Source organism: Pungitius pungitius, chromosome 12, assembly GCF_949316345.1.
Source record: "Pungitius pungitius chromosome 12, fPunPun2.1, whole genome shotgun sequence".
Lineage (NCBI taxonomy): Eukaryota > Metazoa > Chordata > Actinopteri > Perciformes > Gasterosteidae > Pungitius > Pungitius pungitius.
Window position 1 is genome coordinate 13830344 of NC_084911.1, and position 17430 is coordinate 13847773.

At 44.1% G+C, this 17430-nt stretch overlaps 2 protein-coding genes across 2 annotated transcripts; one reads left to right on the forward strand and one right to left on the reverse strand.

The window, feature by feature from the left end:
- The first annotated feature begins 8631 nt into the window (after positions 1 to 8631).
- rpl23 (ribosomal protein L23) lies at positions 8632 to 12036 on the forward strand. Its single transcript, XM_037477047.2, has 5 exons — positions 8632 to 8769; positions 9904 to 9987; positions 10774 to 10902; positions 11167 to 11280; positions 11901 to 12036. Exons 1-5 carry the CDS (start codon positions 8757 to 8759, stop codon positions 11981 to 11983), a joined length of 423 nt encoding a protein of 140 aa, XP_037332944.1. The 5' UTR covers positions 8632 to 8756; the 3' UTR covers positions 11984 to 12036.
- A 152-nt stretch (positions 12037 to 12188) lies between these two features.
- On the reverse strand, positions 12189 to 15056 carry si:dkey-283b1.7 (brorin). The gene is made up of 3 exons (XM_037477046.2): positions 14664 to 15056; positions 13906 to 14035; positions 12189 to 12758 (listed from the first exon to the last, which is right to left on the reverse strand). The coding sequence occupies exons 1-3, from the start codon at positions 15054 to 15056 to the stop codon at positions 12538 to 12540; spliced, it is 744 nt and encodes a 247-aa protein (XP_037332943.1). The 3' UTR covers positions 12189 to 12537.
- Between the last annotated feature and the right edge of the window lie 2374 nt (positions 15057 to 17430).

Here is a 17430-nt window from a genome sequence, read left to right on the forward strand (position 1 = left end):
TGAACCATATGAATTATCTGTATCCGTATCCGTACTCGGACTGGGCGGGGCCTAACCCGAAAATGGGCGGGGCCTAGCCCGGAAGTAGGAAGGATTTACCCCGTAAATTGTCGGGTTAAGCCTTTCTGCGCTTAAAACAGCATTCCTTCTTAATTCTTATCACTGATGATCATGAGAGAGAGAGGGGAAGTGTGTGTGTGTGTGGCTTAATTTGTAATATCAATATTTAGTTATTCAACACAACTAGTCAACGTCAGACACTGAGTGCGTGAAGAGAGCCAGCAGACGGTAAAAAAAACTGATGAGAGAGAGAGAGACAGAGAGAGAGAGAACCTGAACTCTACTAGTTAAGAACAACAAACCGAAGTAAAAAAAAAAATAAAGGCGAAGAAATTGTTTAAATTTATCGGGAAAGACCCGCGAACCTGGTGACTGAGGAAGGGAGAGAGGAGTTATGTGTATGTGTGAGCCGAGCGGGACACAGCAACACAAACAGTGTGTGTGTAGGGGAGGGGCGCTGTGACTACCAGCCAATCACAGAACGCAGACACAGACAGCTACCCAATGAGGACTTTTATTCAATCCGAGCACAGATATTGACTTGTATTACTCGTATAATACTCGTACTCGGCAAAAGTGCTTGATCCGTAACGGATACTCGTTTCAGCCGAGTATCCGGCTCATCTCTATTGAGAACCACTGCCCTAGAGGAGAATGTATTGGATTATCTCACGAAAAATGTCCAGCTTGATCTACTTAAAGAGAGGAAGGCAACTTTTTTCATCAAATATATAACAAGCAATACTGTTTATGTATGAACTACTCTACTTTTTTATAGGTTGTTCTCCATAAAAGCTTGCACTATTTTAGTTGTAAAGTGGCTGCATGCAACACTGTTCACATTCTGAAACAGTACAATAATCAGATGTAGATAGTTACTTTAATAATCCAGCAGAGGGAAATATATTTACTGTACTGAGAGAAAGTACAGTGCAGTTTTAATTGACCTTTTATGTTCTTTTTGCTCATCACACAATTCCTTCCATCACTACTTGTGTTTGATCAAATACACCGTACCATGTTGAATGGAAAAAAAGCTGAATATGAAAGGCACAGAAAAAGAGATCAAGAAATATATGAAGAGAGTGAAGTAACAGAGGCAGCATGCTTCCTTTTTTAGGACAGAGCACAGCAGATATTCCCACGGCAACTATTGTGATAAACACTTAAGACAACCCAGACAGGAGGCTGCTTAACATTCAGCACCAGACCCGCTTTACTCCGACAAGATACAGGGTTCCAGTGATTGGCTCCGGGGTTCGCGTCCTCTCTCGCAGGTGTCTAGAATTATGGTGATTGGCTCTGGAGGACGCGTTCTTCGGCTCCCCCTCGTGGCCTCCTGCCGTCACGCTGGGGTTGAGACCTCACAATAAGGAATGTCTTGAGAGAATTATTATAATACACCAATGAACTCTTCAAAAGAGTCAATAAAAAGAGATGAAATACTGTTGACTCAATATCTATATATCTATATAATAAATCAATCAAGTCACAGAAAATAAGATGACTAAAACAAACCACACCATACAACAAACACATTCAGGATGGCTGCTCTATCACTGTGTCCCAGGTGAGCTTCCACCCCCTTTAATAAGCTCTGCCCCTTAACCTAGTGGGCTGCCTTTTAACCTACCCAAGGAAAACCCCACCTCCGCAGATGACGTATGAAAAGGAGGACTTCGATGCAGTATGTAAGAGTCCTGCTTAGGAATGTTCCTCAGTGAAAGGACCCAGAAGTAGTGTAAGTGGCCCCATGTTAAGAGCTTTTGAATTCTCTGATGCTAAGGAAAGGAGCTTCAATGGTTCCCTACTTGGCTCCTTTAGCATAGGAACCACGGAACCATCCTTTACCAAAGGAAAGGAGATGATTCCATCCCACAATTCCTTGCGGGCAGAAATACTTAATAGTGACAAGAAATGAAAATAGATCATGTGAGTAACTGTTAGCATTACTCATCAGGACTCAGACTCATTGTTTCACCTAAATACTTTAATCAGAATCAAAATACTGGTTGCAGGAAAGAACTACCTGAGCAACCCAGTGAGGATCACAGGGAAAAGGTCACAGGCAAACTAAAAACACTTTACCCAGGATTGCAGAACAGCATATATGACACAAAAACGCAGAAAGACCGACAAGGGGGCAAAGGACACACATGGTTCAAACACAGCAGGAGGGTGCAGGTGATTGGACCACAGGAGGAAACAATCAGGGACACGGCAAAACATCTGGCAGGGGACAGCCGATGTAAAATTAGCCTCTCTGGGTAACTCTGGCTCATTTACAGTACAACTGTTAATATTTGCTAAACAAATGAATAAATAAAACCCTAACCTAATCCTAAATGTGATGGAACAGAAGCCTTTTCTGTCATTTCATTGACACAAAATTCACCAAAATTGCTAATTCATGTTTGTATACTTTTGACCCAGCAGATTTGATCACTTTTTCTGTTAACCCATAATAAAGTCATAAAGAACCAAACTTGAATCTTTTTTGTGACAAAGAAATATCTGTTCCAATCACTCTATCAGAGAAAGATCAGACTTGTAGAAATAACGGGAAACTCAAGAGAGCCATGACATATGTTCTTGACCACATCTGTAACTGGTTAAGAAATGCTAGTGTCTCTTCGAACAAGTTAAAAGCCAAGGAGTTACATTTTTTATCAGGCTTGTGGGGTAATTTGATTGTCCAAAGAGAAAAATCACGTTACATGTGGAATATTTCACTTTGGAGGAAAGGCCACAAAGAATATTTTAGAAAAAATAAAAAATGTAGCTCTTAAAACATGATCTGTATTGCTTACACTTGAACTGGAGGAAGCTTTCAAACAGTTCCTTCACTGGATTTTAGAGCGATGTAGAGCTATGTTTAACCAATCACTAGCACATGTTCTGAGCACAATATTATAAATGACCTCGATTAGACCTGTTTTAGCAGTACAGCTTGAGTAATTATAGTGCCAAAATGGAAAGGTTCGGACACGCTGTAATAAATGTATTTGAATTTAAAGCATTCTGATTTATCTGATTTTATTTCTTCCATTATCCTGTTACAGATTACATTATATACTAATTATATTACTTATGGACAATATAATGTGTGTGTCACTAACCTTGTTTCCACAGAGTATTTGTGCTTTCTCTCCTCACAGGTCTCCATGGATAATGGTTCAATCTGGACCCTGTTTCTGCCTCCTGCCATGGCCCTGCTGATATCTGCTACTGCTATCATCATCATTATTATTATTATTTTAAATACTAATCATATTACTATTACTGTCATCATAAACCAACGTGCTTCTTTCCTCAAGTCTTTGTGCTTTCCCTTCCCACAGACTATTCTGTGGATGGTGGTTCCATCTGATGGAGGTTGTCCCTGCAGTGGTCCGGCCGTACACCTGACTTATTTCTAACAAATATTTGATAACATTTCTGTCATAGGAATTGAATGTATTGTACATCTTTTACATGGTTTATTCTGTACACATGACATGCATTGTAGCCTGTCATGGGACAGGGATCCTTCTCTGACCTTTTCCCTAAAGTTTTTCATTTTTGGGGGAACTTTTCCTGTGCCGGGACAGACGATGTCGCATCTGAGTTTGTATCTCTACGGTGAAATGCACTTATTGTAAGTCGCGTTCGATAAAAGCGTCAGCTAAATGACAGGTAATGTGATGTGTACAGACTGTAAAGCCCTCTGAGGCAAATTTGTAATTTGTGATTTTGGGCTATACAAAATAAAATGATTTGAAAATGAATTGAATTGTGTGAAGTGGTGACGTTATGAGCAGAGGAAATTTGAAATTGCCTCCACCAATGGTTAGTGGAGGCAACCATGAAGCGGTAAACCTACTTTAATGGTGGGGGTTGGTTTGAGTTTATTCATGTAATACATTTATATCAAATTTATTGTATAATATATACATTACATTTATGAATTAAATAATCTATGTATGTGTGTATATATTCTCGAGAGGTTGGGATCCTGGGGGAGGCGTGGGTGCCCGAAAATTAAGACGACAACCAATGATATGCATATATATATATGTATATATATGTATATACGTATATATGTATGTGTATATATATATATTTATATATATATATACATATATATGTATGTATGTGTATATATATGTGTGTATATACTGTATATATGTATGTGTGTAAATATATGTATGTATGTACGTATTTGTGTATGTGTATATAAAAATAATAAGAAAATAATAATCTGAGTAGTTCAATTTTGATTTTCTAACTCTTACCTGATAGCACAATGATTTAATGTGTGCCATAATTCCAGTAGGATCTTTGCATTACCTTAACATGACTGAGAGTAACTTGGTGTTGAGGCATACGTCCTTGTAATTCAATTCATTTTATTTTGTATAACCCAAAATCGCAAATTACAAATTTGCCTTAGAGGGCTTTACAGTCTGTACACCTGCAACATCCTCTGTCCCGAAATCCTCACATCGGCACAGGAAAAACTCCCCAAAATATGAAAAAACCCTTCAATTGGGAAAAAAGGGAAGAAACCTTAGGGAGAACGTCAGAGGAGGGATCCCTCTCCCGGGATGGACAGACTGCAATGGATGTCATGTGTACAGAATCAACAATGTAAAAAAGAAGAACAAGTGTACGGCAGGACCACTGCAGGGACAACCACCATCAGATAGAACCACCATCCACAGAGGCTTCTGTGGGGAGGGAGAGCAGAAAGATGTTGGTTTATGATGACAATAATATGAATCATTTTTAAAGTAATGATGATGGCAGCAGCAGGTGTCAGCAGAGCCATGCCAGGAGTCAGAACCGGGGTCCGCACGAAACTATGATCCACGAAGACCTGCTAGGCGAGAAAGCACAAAGAACTCCCGGAAAGAAGCTGAATTAGTTATGTACATTAATAAAACATGGATGATTGTGGAAGGAGAGAGTGAGAGTGTGGGAGTGAGAGAGGGGCTCGGTGCGTCCTAAAACGTCCCCCGGCAGTCTAAGCCTAGAGCAGCTTAACTAAGGGCTCAGGGAACTCGAGCTGCGTGGAAACGCTGTGGGAACGCCAATACCCACTCCGCCATACGAGCAAGTGACCGTAGTGTTAAGTCAGTGCGCACACTCAGACGAGAGCACCTGCGCTCCAGGCATGGAGTTAAGGTCTAGACGATAAAACCTCACGTGTGGGGAGACGACCAGCCTACCGCCATACAAACGGCGTGCAGCGACACTTTACCCGACAAAAGGGCTTTAGAAGCCGCCATACCCCTGGTAGAATGGGCCCGGAAAGCCAAAGGTGCGGGCTGACCGGCCGATTCGTTAGCAAGTGAGATAGCCTCAACCACCCACTAGCTCATCCTCTGCTTAGACACCGGGCCCCCAGTATTGGGTGGTCCGAAACACACGAACAACTGTTCAGAAAGTCTACACAGGGCGGTCCTGCGGACGTAGGAGTCTAAGGCCCTAACTGGGCAGAGGAGGTTGAGCTTCGCTTGGTCCGACGTCAGGAAGGGAGGAGGACAGAACGCCTGCAGCACAAGGCCCGACCGTAGTGGACGGAGCCTTAGGAATATAGCCGGGGGAAGGTAGTAAGAACCTTCCCCATGCCGGGTGCAAATTCCAAGCACGAGGGGGCCACCGAGAGGGCTTGCATATCTCCAATTCTTTTGAGGGAAGAAATAGCAAGCAGGAAGAGGGTTTTAGAACCACACACTTCACTGCGACCTCTGCAATGGGCTTGAAAGGAGCACCGGAGAGACCTTCTAGTACGACGGCCAGGTCCCAGGAGGGTACTCTAGTGCTGGCTGCTGGCCTCAGCCTCAGGGTGCCACGGAGGAAGCAGAATACCAGTGGGTGTCTCCCCAGAGAACGCCCATCTAGTGGGGCATGAGTTGCCGACAGGGCCGCCACATATACTTCTGATAGTAGACGGGGATAAACCTGTGGAGAAACGTTCCTGCAGGAACTCCAGTACTGAACCGACCGGGCAGTTAACTGGGTCTAGCTGACGTTCCCCACACCAAATGGCAAAGATCGGCATACGCCTTCCTTGTAGCGTATATCTGGAGTGGAGGATGGACCAGATCCTAAGAGGCGGGCCCCCTCAGGGGCCACGCCCATAGTTTCCATAGCTCCAGGCGGGGGTGAACGATGGACCCCGACGCCTGTGCAGCGATATAAGGTCCGCGAACCATACTCGGGCCGGCCAGAACAGGGCTTCTAACAGTAGACTGACTCCGTCCTGACGGACCTTCTCCAGAACCCCTGGGAGCAGAGCAACTGGAGGAAAGGCGTACAGGCGTGACCTCGGCCACGCCTGCACCATCGCATCCACCCCAGCGGGGCGGGATGCGTGAGGGAGAACCACAGAGGGCATTGAGTCGTCTCTCTGAAGGCAAACAGGTCTACCTCGGTAAGACCGCTTCTCCACAGGAGCTCCAGCACCTCGGGTGGAGTCTCCAGTCCCCGGGCCTCAGCCCCTGTCTCGACAGGGCATCGCTAAAATCAACCGTCGTCGATGTAGTTCAAGATGCGGATGCCCTGGAAACGCAGTGGTGCCAGAGCTTTATCCACGCACTTGGTAAACGTACGGGGTGAGAGGGCTAGGCCAAACGGAAGAACCCGGTCCTTGTGAGCTTTGTCCCCAAAAGCAAACCTCAGGAAATTCCTGTGTTGTGGGAGGATTGGTATATGAAAGTAGGCGTCCTGTAGATCTATCGTGATAAATCATTCCTCTGACCCGATCTGTGACGCGATCTGTTTGAGAGTGAGCATCTTGAAGCTAAACTTTGCAACCGGCGTAGATCTAGTATCGGACACAAACCCCCATCCTCTTCTGGAACAATGAAGTAGCGGCGGAAATAGCTCGACTCTCTGCATGGAGGTAGAACTCGTTCTATAGCTCCTTTCTGCAGCAGAGCCTGCACTTCCTGCTCCATTACCAGAGCCTGCTGGGGGTCCACCACTGTGGGTAGTACCCCTCCATTTCGGGGGCGGCCGCCACCTGAACTGGATGGCGTAACCCCTGTTGATTGTACGCAGGACCCATTGACAATCATTGGGGAGGGCTCGCCACTCTCCTTTGCAGCAGAAACGAAACGATGGCGCCGAAACGATGGCGGAGACAGCAGCCTGACTCCTTGAGAGTACTGTGGGGATGGGAGCACCGAGTAGTGCGGTGAAACCCTGACCCCCCCGGTGGGATCACCCTCCGGGCCCTGGTAGTTATGGCGTCAGGGCCGTTTTCGACGAAGCCTTCTTGGCGGCGGTCGTCCTCAGACCAGCCCTGCCGCGTGAAGGCCCCGCCTGAAGAGCCGCCCGCCTCACCTGTAGGGGGCACACCTTACCTTTAAACACAGATAAAAATCCAAAAATGGTCATTTAAAGAGGACATGCTATAAAAATTCCATGTTGATAAGTTTATACATTAATATTGCTTTCTGTCTACCAACCCCCAAATGCTGGAAAAAAAACACTTGCACATTTTTTATGATCCCTGTAATGAATTAAAACAAATCGTTCATCAGTTCCGGGTCAGCAGGGGTGTGTGAAGTGACTTTTATTCCCTTCATGTCTTTCTCCTAATCTGAACAGGAAAATACACAAATTCAACAATATTGACTATAAAAATCAATGGAATGATTGTAATCTTACAATAATTACATTTCTATCACAGATCAGTGGACACAAATTTATTTTTACTCATTTGTCTTTTACATTTCAAGCCATGCAAGGCTGTGTATGTATACATATATAGCGAGAGATACGAATACTATATATTTATGTGTATATAAATCTGTGTCTTTTGATTCAGAGTGTGATTTTACAAGTTAAACAACACTAGAACAATTTCATGTTCAGACGAAGGCTTTTATATGCATTTTGTATTCAGCATATTTAGTTTTGATAATATCTGAATATTATTAAGTAATAATAATGTAAAAATCCCAAACTGTATTGTCTGTATTTTCATTTTGAATGGTTCAATCCTGCTGCACTACTCCAAAAGCCTGAAAGAAACAACCACATGATGCCCAGCTGGCTGATCTTGATTCCAAGCTATTTTCCCCCTATATTATATGCTACAAAAATATAAATATATCACTCAATAGATTTTCAAATGGATTATTGTGTGAGTATATAATTCTTCACTACTATGAAGATGCATAGACCACTTAACAGTAAAATAACAACTTATTATGACAGTAGAACATGATTATTAATAAATAGGAGATTGCAGATATGGGCCGATAGACGTGGTTGCATGGGCACATATGTGGAGGGGCATTGTGTTAATAGTTTGCATGGACTGAGTCATGGGCTAGTAGGGGTGGATCTTTTCCAGAAAAGAAACGTAAATAAGAGGTTGATGTTGCAGATTATTCATTAAAGTCCACTTAAAAGGTGAAACAAAAGAATCCCGTTAATCAGTTTTCTCCATCGTGCTGGACTTGATATATGAATGTCAATGTTAATCGCACAATGGATGTCTCCAAATAACTTGTCTAGAGCAGAAAATCCGCGCTGTTGCCGCGAGCCTGCCGCAAATTGAGTTGAAGAAGAAGAAGAAGCCCCGCCCCCTACAATCACTGGCGAACGCGGTCCGTCTCGGCGCATGACCCGGATGGAGATCTGCTCAACTTTATATCCCACAATTCCTTTCTGCGTCTTCCTCTTTCCCTACTGCAGCCATGTCTAAGAGAGGTACGAAACCCACCTTATCAAATCCACTTCCATCTGCTGTGTTATTCTTTCTTTCACGCCTTATAAACACGTTACTTTGTGATAGATTAAGGATGATTACACATCTACGTGATTAGTTAGAAATAAATGCTAACGGTCTCCGATTTAAGAATGATCGCATTCTCCCTGGCTAGTTTGCTGCAGCTAACTGTCGTAGCCATGAAGCATGCAGAGCTAAAGCTCGTACGAAGGGCGTGAAGGAGCAGTTAGTTGTGAACTTCAGACGTATTCGTCTGATAAACGACATTGCCTCGTCGAACGATATCAAACAACTTTGTGCATAACGTTTGGTATTGCTATCCTACATGGCTAACGATAGCTAATGATATCCTACATGCTAATGTTAACCAATGCTATCCTACATAGCTAGCGTGCGGCTCAGCCGGTTACATTACATCATGTTACCGGGGAGTGATTCGTGGCTAGTGGTGTCTCAACTGCAAACTCAGGACAACATAAGTTATGTTCAGAGTAACGACTGCTTCCACAATGTTTGCTTTTAACGCAGTTATTTGTATGTGACGTGAAGGCAGTCAGCCTGGCGTGGCATGTGGCCCTCTGGTCACGTTAACGTCAGTCGTTGTCTTTAACACTACGATCAGTAACGTAATATATCTGTCAACTGGTTAGTGTCGAAGGTTGAACGAGGCGGGTTCAGCAAGTAGCTAGTTAAGGGCCACCTGCTAACGCCTTCTAAGTTGTAGAAACGCGGTGAGACTTGTTTTGGGGATTAGCTGACAAAGAATCCCGACAACATTTTTAACCCAAAATGTTCCCTCACGTGTCGAGAAACTGCTGAATATGCTTTGGCACTAGTTAATTTTCTGGTAATGTGTTTCCGCTGTAGCCATGTTATCAAGTAGTTTTGCTGAGTTTCCACATGCGTTACAATGGCTGCTCTAGAATAGGGCCATGTAGTAAGGAGTGTCCTTACTTGTGGCAGTAAGACCTAGACCTCAACTAATCAAGTGATCGGTTTTAGCGGTCAACATCTGATCTAAAATGTCAAGTGTCTTATGAACGCACTGAATGCAAATGTAGAGCTGTGTGTATAAAGATGTAACCGCTGGTCTGAATTGTGTTGCTATCTCTCAGGACGTGGTGGTTCATCTGGAGCCAAGTTCCGCATCTCGCTGGGTCTCCCAGTAGGAGCGGTCATCAACTGCGCTGACAACACAGGTACGCCTCATTTAACTATTTTTTTTGCAATTTTCTTTATCAGGGTATCGTGTCCCAAATTACTGATATTCATTGGGCATGGTTCTTTTATGTTGACATTCTTACACATTTTAAATAAGTTATGTAAGTCTGGTTTTTAAAGTGTTCCCCTTCAAAAAGCACTTGCTGAGGCTGCTCGGTGTCTGGGTGAGTTGTCGTAGAAGGGAATATTAACCTCGTCACTGTGGGTGAGATGGCAGTGTGAACCACTGTGACTGACCAATCTCAATCAGTGATGAGACAAAGTGACATGTAGCCACTGTGCAAACACTAATCCTTAATTTAATGGCACTTCTCAGTATGTAATGATGCAAATAGAATGCCTGCCAACATTTGTCAAACATAACGTTTGAATATTTGTTTAAAAAAATAATAGCTATCTAAATATGAATTTGTTTGCATTGTGTTCTTAAAACTGTTGTTACACAGCAGTGTGCTGCATGCTGTTTGAGCTTTTGGTCAGACGTCCTGATTGTGTTTACTCCCGTTGCTCACTGGGGAAAGCTACTTTCCTGCTGTGAATAAAACACTGCTATTTGATTCATCCACTTGTTTATAAGCATGCTCTATTGTAATGGGTAATGTGTGTACACATAAAAATGTGTTAAGGTTGCCTCTATTGTGATAAAATGCTGATGCCACATCGCCCAGCCCTGTTTCTAAATTGCCAGAATTCTGCATAGTTGATGCATCCGTTTCCTTCTGCCTCAAAGTCCCCATCATGTTTGTCCTTCCTCTGTCCCCCAGGTGCCAAGAACCTGTACATCATCTCCGTGAAAGGAATCAAGGGGCGTCTGAACCGTCTGCCTGCTGCAGGAGTGGGTGACATGGTCATGGCCACGGTCAAGAAAGGCAAGCCAGAACTCAGGAAGAAGGGTGAGTGGAAAGCACTAGTGTGTTGTATTGGGCCGCTTATGATGTCTTTATATCCTTAGACAAAGTAAAAGTATATTGACTATACATATTGACGTGTGGAAAACGTCTGAATTGACTTTTAAATCCCCATGAAATGGAGTACAACCTAATTTAAGTTATAGTGAAATTATTGTTTTCTGCTGTTGTATTTTCCAGTAAACTCAAATTACTTCACACAGATGTGTGTTATTGAGCTTTGACTTGTCTCATTCCTGTTGCCCACAGTGCATCCTGCAGTGGTGATACGGCAGCGGAAGTCATACAGGCGAAAAGATGGAGTCTTTCTCTACTTTGAAGACAACGCAGGTGTCATAGTAAACAACAAAGGAGAAATGAAAGGTGCGTTTGTTCGGATTATTTGCTGTTGCTCTGCCTTGTTAATTGTGTGTAGACACACAATGGATTCATCACATTAGCATTGTTTTGTGCTAACTTGTGCAGCATCGAACAGTCCTCAAATACTATAGTCAAGAAATATGTGACGGCATTGTTTTAATGCTTTTACATTCAGCATAACAGAAGTAGTCAACTTTTGTAAATTACCTTTCCATAGGTTTTATCCTGCTCCACTTAAACACAATGGACCCACCAGTGGGGGAAAAGGAATATTACATTTTGGGATATAATAATGCAATTTTTTCCCCTTAATTGAAAATCCGAAACATACCCTGCAAAAAATTAAACTCATGTTCTGCTCAGCTTAATTCAGTAGTTTGTCATTCAATTCCAGTGAAAGTGATACTAGACTGATGAGGAAACTTCTTCCTCAAAGTCTGAGTGAGCTGGAGAACAATGAACCTCATCACTGTGGCGGACTAACTAACTAACACTTCACTGATGTTGATGTACGCTGTTCATGTCATGTACTGCTATTAATAACTAAATGACTGTTGTTAAACTCTTGTAGAACTGAGGCTGCCTGTAGGATCCACAATAACACTTGACCTCCGTATCTGCAGGTTCAGCCATCACGGGCCCTGTGGCAAAAGAGTGTGCTGACCTTTGGCCCAGAATTGCCTCCAATGCTGGTAGCATAGCCTGAGCTGGATCCTGCACCTGTTCGTTTTCAATAAAAACTGTTGGTAATCCAGCAAATTCTTTGGTGTTCTCATTTCCCTTCATATTCACGGTAATGTTGATACACATCAAAGGTTTTTCTGTCAGTTAAGAGGTCCCTGTTTGTGTCTTCAGTGCATGTGGAAGCAACATGAGACCTACCACTACATGCTGGTGTGAGAATGGATTTTGTCTGAGCTTTTTTGCCAGCATGTACCATTCTTGAACAATAACTACTTATTGATGACATGCACAGCACACTTTTTAAGGGATGTTTGAAGTTTTGCCTTAAATTAGGAGGCAATCAATATGGATGTTGAATTTTCTCTCCATAATTGAACTTGAAAACGTGTCTAATGTCCAATAACTTCAGCTGAACGCAGTGTGCAGGAACGAAAGGTTTGAGGGGAGCATCGATGGCAGTGTCTGCTCCAACGAACACCCTCATTGTTCTGACTTCAGTGAGCAGATTGATGTTGAGTAGGACTCATCTGTGCTGATCCTAATCGACCAGAGTATTAGTTCATGTAACCGGCCACTTCATGGTATCTCATGCAGCCTGGGAACCGTCGGCCTCCCTCTTCTCCCCATCCTGGACCCCTCGTCTGCGGTGGGCCCCGGCTGCAGCAGCTTCTGGCACGTGGCCTGGGGGTGAGTGTGCCACGTCCCGTCCCGGTAGGTGCAGTGGCATACTGTCCCCTCGTCGATGAGCGTGCGCTCCCCCGCTGGTATCACCGTGCTCCCTGCAAAGCAGTTCGGACCTGGAGGAACCGCACAGACGTACAAGTTGTTCTGTTACTGATCCTCACGAGTAAAAGCAGTGTCTCTGGGCAAACAAGCTCGCTAATGAACACTTAACAAATTCTGTTTCTCGGCAAAGAACAAAAATACATGTAAGCATAAATGTAATGATCCATTTGATCTTCATAAGCACATCTAAGTGTGCCAAACAGCCTGCCTTTGATATGGTTTGCATCCCTACTTCCCAGTTAGGGATTCCTTCATTTGGCACTACCTGTGAAAGAATTCCTAAGGGTGTCAGGAGGACAGGAACTAAATGTGATGCCAGATCTAGCCTGTCCAAAAGGCACAGCTGATGAGAGGGAGAAAAACAATGACTCAAACAACCAAACCATCTGTCCCACTGCCTGTCCAACAGGGCTGTGAAGAACCTACAAATTGGATCCAACGCATGTGTGTGCTCAAAGAATCAACCAAGTGATGCTTTGGGTTGTGGAGGTATTTTCATTCATTTTATTCTGCATAAGGCAATCCTTAATGCAAGTTATGATTATCCTTGACACACACAGAGAAGCCCCAATGTAAGACTTTAATCTGTGTGTGACATAACAGGCAGCCGTGTAAGCCGCTGAGGCAGTGACGTAACCTGCAAGGCCAACACCCGCACCACAGCGGCCTTCTGGCAATGAGCACAGGCCAGGAGGGAAAGTGTGTGTGTGTGTCACAGAATATGTGCGTGTCCTCCTGCTGCCACAGTGAGTTGGAACCAACTTCAGTGACTGAAGGTGCTAGCGAGCTGCATTACATATGTCCAGGCTCCAAAGCCTTCATTCGATGTCCTATTACACAGACTACTGCTACAAAGGCAGGTTGTCATCAAGCATCTACCAATCAAAAGTGAAAACCCACAACTGTGTGTCCATTGTACAAGGCGGGCTTTTATTCTTGATGTTTATCTACTTGTTTGCATTCATGTACTCCGTAGTTTTTCCAAGCCGGATCATGAAACCTGCTGCACGTTTGACTCCAATAGCGGCTTTATGGAGACAATGGCTGGTTGAGTGTCGAATAGCTCCCCCCTTTGTTACCTTCAGGAACTTTGTACATTATGCCTGTTGCATTGTTTTAATCCATTGTGTGCAGGTGGATGACCTGACGGAGTCTTACCGGTCCTACATATGGGGCAGCAGTGGTTGGGCTCGTAGGTGGGGTTGACACAGTGCGGGGCGGGGCAGTCTGAAATGCTGCAGTACACCTCTCTGTTGGCCTCGCAGCGGCATCGCTCGCACCTCGACAACTGGAACACACGGAGGATTCGGACATGTAAGGACAGATATTGGAACGCACACGTTGCAGTAAATGCATATTATCATATATTTTTGCCAGCTTCCAAGCAGGTCTAAACCAGCAGGTACACATTTGGGGGTTTTGTTGTAACATGTTAGCAAACGATTGCTTATTTCTAATCCAAGACGAGGCAATTTATTTGTATAGAACATTTCACCAACAAGGCAATTCAAAGTGCATCATTAGTACTCATCTCTCTGTTTCACTGTTGTTTCAGTGAGAGGGAAGCCAGTTCAGTTGGTTCATCATGCATAAATAATAAAAGCGTCAGCTAAATAACATGTAATGCACAGTTTCTATTAAATACTCTATTTGATAAGGACATGGTTGTGTGTTAGTTATTGGATTCAGGTCGACTGGAACTAACAACCATTGTCAAGTACTTGTACATGAACATGCATTAACTCTATGTGCATGTAACTGTAGTTCCGTACTTTTGAGTTTACTGTACATTGATCAAATGATGAGTTCATAGAATGTAACCAGGATTACAATTTTAAGAACTAATAACTAACATTTAGCTCCATGAGCAGCCCACTTAAACACCTGATACCTTTGTACGAAGGGGGGGTTCTCACCCTGAACTCCTCGAGAGGTCGGTACGTTCTCCCCCCGTAGACGCAGACCCTGGCCATGGCCTCGCACACGGGACAGCACGCCTTATATCTCGTCCGCGTGCACCGGGCGTGGATGCGGGGACACTTGGGTTGGACGCACACAGGTCCGTTCGCGGTGCACGTGCACGGACACGCCGCGGGGCTTGGGTAATACACCTCTCCGATTGCGTAGACAAAGCCGTGGTCGTCGATGCACCACTCGCCCCGGTAGTCCCCGAAATCGTAGTCCAAGTCGGTTTTGGAGGAGTACTCCGCCGCGTCCGCGACCTCCGTGACGTGCGCCGCGCCGCGCGGCAGCAGCGGGAGGACGAGCGAGATGGAGAGGCAGCCGAGCGCGCGGTGCACGAGGCGCATGGTAAGGCGCAACAGGTCAGTGTGTCTGTGAGCTTGTGACACCGCAGCGCTTCCTTCATGCACCCGCGGAAAGACGGATATGGTATTTATAGCTACTGAATAAATATAACTAATAGTAGTAGGTCGAAGAATAATTATACTGCAGTAAACAATATCTTTTGATCCCTTTATCAGGATGGACAGAGAATGGATGTTTGTGGACACCAAAACAATCCCTATATTGAGAGCAAAGCAATTTTAACTTAAATAATGTTTTGTGTTACATTAGAACGCCAGTGTGGGCCCCCCAGAAGAGAAGAGTGTGTAACTGGTGTCTGTCAAACATCGGAGAAGCCTTGATGCGAGTCTTATGTGTCATCATTTCGGGGACTAATATGCAGACTTTAGACCTTGATGCATAACTTGTGTGTGTTTCCATCTCCACTATATAGCAGACATCTGAGCAGCAAGACGTTTATGTGTTTCAACTTGCAAATATTATTTAATAACTTATATAGATTAACAATGATAACAAAATAATGAATGGTGTCAGCAATATCACTGTGACTGCTAATAATAATGACTTTAGGAGTGGATGTCAGACACTGCAGGGACAACCACCACAATCCACAGAAACCTGTGAGGAGGGAAAGCACAGACTTTAGAAAATAAGCTGAATTAGTGATGTGCATTTATTAGATGTGAATTCTTATAGAAGGAGAGAGAGGTGTGTCCTAAGAAGTCTCCCAGCAGTCTAAGACTATAGCAGCTACACTAAGGGCTGGTCCAGGCTAACCTGAGCCAGCCCTAACTAAGCATTATCAAAGAGTTATCTTAAATGAGCTGACCGAGTCTGCCACCGGGACTGAACGTGGAAGGTTCCACAAAAGAGGAGCTTGATAACTGAAGGCTCTGGCTCCCATCCTACTTTGTAAGACTCCAGGAACGAGTAACAAAGTATCTATGGAGCGCAGCTCTCTAGTTGGGCAATATGGTGTTATAAGCTCCTTGAGATAAGACACCAGCAAGTGCCTTGTACTGTAGGTGAAGAGGGAGAGGAATGATTTAAAATGTTATTCTTGATCTAACTGGTGAAAAAATTTAGCTGACGCTTTTATCCAAAGCGACTTACAATAATTGCAATCCAACCATAAGGATACAAACTCAGAAGGACAAGAAAAAAGAATTTTATTATTATTATTTTATCAAATAAGCTGATTTATAACTCGTTATAGATTAATTGTATTTATAATGGCACTGAAGTGCTACAATTTGTTAGTGTTTTTGTCGCCACAGTGAAGGAAGGAGAGAATTAGTTGGGTGTCATTGGCATAGCTGTGGTAGGAGAAACCATGCGAGCGAATGACAGAGCTGAGAGAGTTGGTGTAGAGAGAGAAGAGGAGGGGACCCAGGACGGAGCCCTGAGGAACTAGTAGTAGTAGTAAGAAGACAAGGGTCTGAAACAGATCCTTTCCAAGTTACCCGGTAGGTGTGGCCATCAAGGTAGGATGAGAGAAGGGAGAGAACGGAACCTGTGACACTAAGTTCCTGAAGGGAGGAGATAAGGATCTGGTGCAAATGCTGCAGAAAGGTCCAGAAGGATGAGGACAGACGAAAAAGAGGCGGCTCTAGCAGGGTGGAGTTGCTCTGAGAAAGCAAGGTGGAATGGCCCGCCTTGAAACCTGATTGGTGGGGGGCAAGGAGGTTGCTACGGTGGAGATAGGCAACCCAGTCTCCAAAAAAAGCATGAAATGGCTACGTTGGTCCACCGTAATAAACGTAGTCGTGTTACGTTTACACCCATAATGTTACTATGTTACGTTTCTTTTGGCCCATTCATTTACATTGCTTTGCAAATAGGTCACGTGACTATCAAGTTTCCCGTTAGTGAAAAGAAAAACATGGCGGACGGTCAGCATATTATCTGTGAATAACAGTTAAATATTTTAAGAAAGCATCAGATTTAGACTTCAGGGAATCCAGGAGACATGCAGTGACTCTTGGAGTAGGCTACTGGACAGGGCTGTAGAAGGTCCTCAACCCACGTCCACCACTGACACCCCGCGATTCCCACAGATGAGAGCAGGTTCACCGTGAGTACTTGTGATGGACATGAGAAGGTCTGGAGAAGCAAAGGAGCATGCTATGTTGCCTGCAACATGGTTCAGCCGGACCGGTTTGGTGGTGGTCAGTGGCTTATGAAGGGACACACAAACCTCTGTAGACTAGAGAGCTGGCCATAGAAGGAATTAGACACATTTAAAAAAAAAAATACATCAACTATCCATCTTTAAATCCTGTATACAGGGTCACAGGGGCTGGAGTCAATCCCAGGCAACGTCACACACACACCTACAGGCAATTTAGAGTTACCAATCTACCTAATCTGTAGAGC